Source organism: Oratosquilla oratoria, chromosome 3 (genome assembly GCF_046742065.1).
Source record: "Oratosquilla oratoria isolate Oo_2021 chromosome 3, ASM4674206v1, whole genome shotgun sequence".
Classification (NCBI taxonomy): Eukaryota; Metazoa; Arthropoda; class Malacostraca; order Stomatopoda; family Squillidae; genus Oratosquilla; species Oratosquilla oratoria.
The window spans coordinates 58,885,314-58,890,313 of record NC_134779.1 but is presented as its reverse complement, the minus strand read 5'-3'; the positions used below and the strand labels follow the sequence as shown (position 1 = coordinate 58,890,313).

The 5,000-nt window shown below is 47.2% G+C and overlaps 1 protein-coding gene across 1 annotated transcript in view; it reads left to right on the top strand.

The window, feature by feature from the left end:
- Positions 1–3,926, top strand: part of LOC143018345 (homeotic protein ultrabithorax-like) — a 460,440-nt gene extending 456,514 nt beyond the window's left edge. Inside the window, exons 3-4 of the mRNA XM_076173707.1 lie at positions 3,162–3,654; positions 3,826–3,926. Of these exons, the coding sequence (XP_076029822.1) occupies positions 3,162–3,654; positions 3,826–3,926 (594 nt within the window). The remainder of the gene's footprint in view (positions 1–3,161; positions 3,655–3,825) is intronic.
- Positions 3,927–5,000: the final 1,074 nt, after the last annotated feature.

The window sequence follows — 5,000 nt, the reverse complement described above, 5'->3', positions numbered from 1 at the left end:
CCTGCATTTTTTATTCCTCTTTTTTCTTCTTCCTCTTCTTTATCTTCCTCTTTTTCTTCTTCTTCTACTTATTTTTCTACCTCTACCTATTTTTCTACTTGTACCTATTTCTCTATTTCTACCTATCTTTTTATTTCCTCCTATTTTTCTACTTCATCTCCTTTTTTTCTTTTTTTTTATTTTTATTTTTTGTTCTTTTACTTCTTCTTCTTTCTTATACTTTTTGTTCTTTTACTTCTTCTTCTTCTTCTTCTTCTGCTTCTTCTTTTTGTCTTCTCATTTTTGTTGTTCTTCTTCATCCTCTTTTCCATTTTCATCTTTGTCTTTTTCTTCCTCTCATTCTTCTTCTGTTTCTTATAGTTGTTCTTCTTCTTCGCCTTCTTCTTCAACTGTCCGAGGAACTACGAAGGCACTTGTTATACCGTCTGCAGCTCTTCCAGCCCCGCCCTTGCCCCTCAAAGCCCCCGAAGTTCCCCCCAGCCCCCACTCATGAAACTATTTGTCAGACTTAGTCAGAGAAGTAAGCATTTCAGCACATTTAGATCCCATGATATATATACGGCACCGTTGAAAGGACTTCCTTGAATACGAAGGATTCTGAATATAGGATTTACTTCAAGAATAACCCCCTACTCTTTTCTCCCCCCTCCACACGGCACTTACCCCCCCTTTCCCCATGCCCCCAGCTCCCCGTGTTCCTCCACACGTCTCCACCTTCCCCTCCTTCATCCACACATTCCCAACATCCACTAACTCCACATCACCCTAACTGCAAGCGCACACCCTAACTACCTCCAGAGACCCTATTAAACCTCTTTATCTTTAGGAGAGTTTTTGGAGAAATATTTTCTAAGTGGCTTGTTGCTATGTGTTAGTGTCTATACACACAAATAAACAAACGCGCAAACACACACACACACACACACACACACACACACACACACACACACACACACACACACACACACACACACACACACACACACACACACATACACACGCGCACGCGCGCACTCATGGGCAAGGATTATGTGTGTATGTGTGTAAATTAACAGCATTACCCATAGATTGGGTACATATGATTTATGAGCTCTCTCTCTCACACACACACACACACACACACACACACACACACACACACACACACACACACACACACACACACACACACACACACACACACACACACACACACACACACACACACACACACACACACACACACACAAACACACATGCAGCATTATCCATTGATTTGTCCGTATATGAGCTCTGAGCTCTCATCCGGGAAGGTAATAGCTGTTAATCACGAGTCCAGCACATAATCTAAGATCATGTTGAGTCTCACACACTCACACACACGCATACATCATATCCCATTCATTCCATCGTTCCACTCATCATTCCACCCCACAGTCCCCATCCACCGCCTCCCACATTCTCCATCTTCCTCCTCTTTCACCCGTTCCCAACGCAAAACTTCCCGAATATTGTGTTCCCATACGTGGAACACCTCCCTACTCCAACCACCTCCTCCCAACTCCCTATTCTTTCCAGGTCCCGTTCTTCCAGTCCCACCTTCCAGGCTTTCTCTCATTCGCCCACTCCCTCTTCTCACCTCCCAAACAAAAGTGATCATCCCACAAATATATTCTCCTTTGCCTTTGCTCCCACATCTTGTGTGTCCTCCCCCAACTCCCACCCACTCCTCCTCCCGTCACTTCCCACCTCCTTCATTCCATCCCAGCACTTCCCGAAGGACGTGAACCCAAAGAGAAGTGACCATCCCGCACACTTCGTCTCACTCCCAAGTACTCAACCCACATTCCCTCGACATATACACTTGTCCCAGCTCATTATCCCGACTGGATTCCTGGGGATTCTCGACTCCCTCCTTGTCCATCCCCCTCGATGGGAGGGAGGGAGGAAAGGGGGAGGTAAAGGGAGTGGGGGGAGACATTTGGTTAAAGAGGGACGGATAGGGTCAGCTACTTGGTCAATTTATTTGAATTTATTTGCTATTTTAGTCAAATAAGGTTCTGATCATTATGATTCAGGATATGAAACGAGGCGGTGCGTCATGTAATAGAGACTATCCATCAACGTAGGTTCTTGCCTGAGGGTTTTAATCAGGTCAGACGCCTCCCCAGTCAGTTACACTACCCTATTCCGTCCTCCCCGCCACTTGCACTCTCACTAAACACCACCACGACAGTGTCTACCGAGACACAGACACGCAGTAGGCTGTGTGTCTGTCTGGCTGGGTGGTTTGGTTGGCAATATTCAGGTAGGTCGGAGGAGGAGGAGGAGGAGGAGGAGAAGGAGGAGGTGAGGGAGTATTGCCAGGGTGGAGGGGAACTGTGGAAAGAAGGTGGGCGGCCCAGATAGGAAGTGTAGAGGAGGAGGAGGAGGCGGTGGTGGTGGGAGGGAGGGAGGAGAGTAGGCGCGGCTCTGATTGATGTCGCCCCGCCCTCCGAGGTAGCCCCGCCCCCCGGCCGCGCCGTCTCAGTGTGTCCACAGGCGGGGCCCAAGATCCGTTCCTACTCTCTTCCATTCGGCCAGTGTGCGCCAACCAGCTCGGCAGCAGCCTGCGGCCACCTCCACTCCTCCTCTTCCTCCTCCTCCTCCTCCTGATAAGCGTCGGTTCGTGTGTGTGGTGTATACGTAGTAGCGACTGTGATGGTGCGGCGGTGGCGGAGGTGGAGGTAGTAGGGGAGCTTCTCGTGGCCGTGACGTCATCATCACGGCGCTAGTTACTCCTGCGGACACAGACTGCACTCACAGTCGTTCAGCGGTCTCGTGACGCAACTGATCGCCATTGGCTGCTGGTGCCCCCGTCGCTCGTATGTTTACATATTGCGACTGCTATGAACACTCAATCCAGCTCTTAGTGTAGTAGCGCGGGTAAAATTATAGATTTCTGGATGGTGTGTTAGTGCTCTATCTTCTTTTTCTCGGGTTTTTTTAGCTTGTGCGACTTGGAAGGCTGCGGAAAAAAATATAAGAGTAATAAAATAATTTTTTCAAAATAACCTGCGGGATTCTTGGAAGTGTAGTTTGTTTGCTTCACGTGAGTGGTGTGTGTGTGTTACATTCCCCAAGTGTTGCGTTGGTGTGTACGTCCCCGTTGAACCACTACAATGAACTCCTACTTTGAACAGGGCGGATTTTATGGTGGAGGTTCCGGCGGAGACCAAGCCTATCGGTTCCCTCTTGGGCTTAGCGTCAGCCCTTACGGCCAACCAGCACCTAGACAAGACACATACGATGCTTCTGCCGGGTCCTGCAAGCTCTACGCCCCCCCACAAGAACACATTGCATCCAACCCCTTCAAATTGGACTGTTCCAAAGATCAGAACGGCTATATCCCCACCAAGGACATGACCGGGGGCTGGGGGACCCCGTCAGTGCGTCCCACCTGTACCCCGGACCCTATTGGGGTCCGAGGGTACCCACCTGACCCCTCAACGTCCCCTCGCGACCGCACCAGTCATGCGCCGACCTGGAACACGTGTACTATGACCCCCGTGCCCCAACAGCAACAACAGCAACAGCAACAACAACAACAACCTCAGCAACAGAACAATCCCCAGATGAACCAGCCCACCAATCACACCTTCTACCCATGGATGGCCATCGCAGGTAGGTGCCCTGGTCTGAAGACCTGTTTTTTTTAATTTATTCTTCTTCTTTTTGTTTTGTTTTTTTCTTCTTCTTTTGGTCCTTGAGACCTCTTGGACTGGGATCTCTCCTGGACAGAGCTGAAGGCTAAGCTTCTCCTGAGACCCTAAGACCTATAATGACCTTCTGGGGTTTCCTCCTCAGAAACCCAGGAAGTAAAGGGTAGCTCTCCCCTAAGACTTCTTGGAGAAAGTCTCCTGAAGCCTTCTAGCCAACCACCCAACCCCAAACTCTCCTCGAAGTGACTTATAACAGTGACAGAATTTGTGTGTGCGTACGAGTGTGAATCGAGGTACTTCGTGTGTGCGGCCACTGGGCATGTATATCTTAAGACGGTCTTTGGCCGTACGTGCGGGCATGTCGAGGGATGGTTTGGCACTGAAGTGCAGGAAAGGGGGGGGTGGGGGTGTCCTTGGCCCTTCCAACTGTGTGCCAACATCCCCCCCGCCCCCACCCCAACTTTCTTTGCTCTCTGTCTCGCGTTACTTGATGAGTTTCAAAATAGCGCGATTTTTGTATTGCCGAGGAAGGCACACGTGCACCCGGCGTGTGTCCCGGGCCTAAATTATGTCAAAGTCTTTCCTCGGAGTAAGAAAATTGTACAACTGTGGTCAAAAGCCTTGAAACACCTTTCGGTCCTCATTCAACAAATATGATATATGTTTCAGAACCATTAAATTATTTTCCTCCAAGATAAAAAAAAAAGGGTGATTCATAGTGTAAAGTGAATTAATGCTATTTCAGTCAATATCAGATCATCTGAGGAAAATATCGTATAAGTGTAAACATTAGGTTATAGGGAACTTTTGAACAAAACTGTACAACTAGCTTATCACACCAAAAACACAGACACATCTAAAATCACGACTCACACTATCACGCTTGACATGATAACAGACACGAAGCAACACAAATCACACACCTGACGAAATATCTTAATATCATCGTGAAAACAAGTTTATCGCGTATATGATAAGATGAAAAATTATGAATCACTCGCATTGTACACATAGCCCACAACTACACTCTAACACGTGATCACAAATATACTCACAAACGTAAGTACAAATACTCACACACGTACTCATACTCGTAAGTATAAATACCCAAACAGTCATGTATAAAAAACACGCGAAAAATAAATCATAGTGATAAAAAGTGCAAACCTTTATCATGATAAATAGCGTTAAAACGATTGTATGACGCTTAAAATACCTGTATACTCATAACACATTACTATAGACTACACAACACAAGTAACCATAAATACACACATTTACTCACAAAAAGAAAAAAAAACACTCACAACCTCACCACAC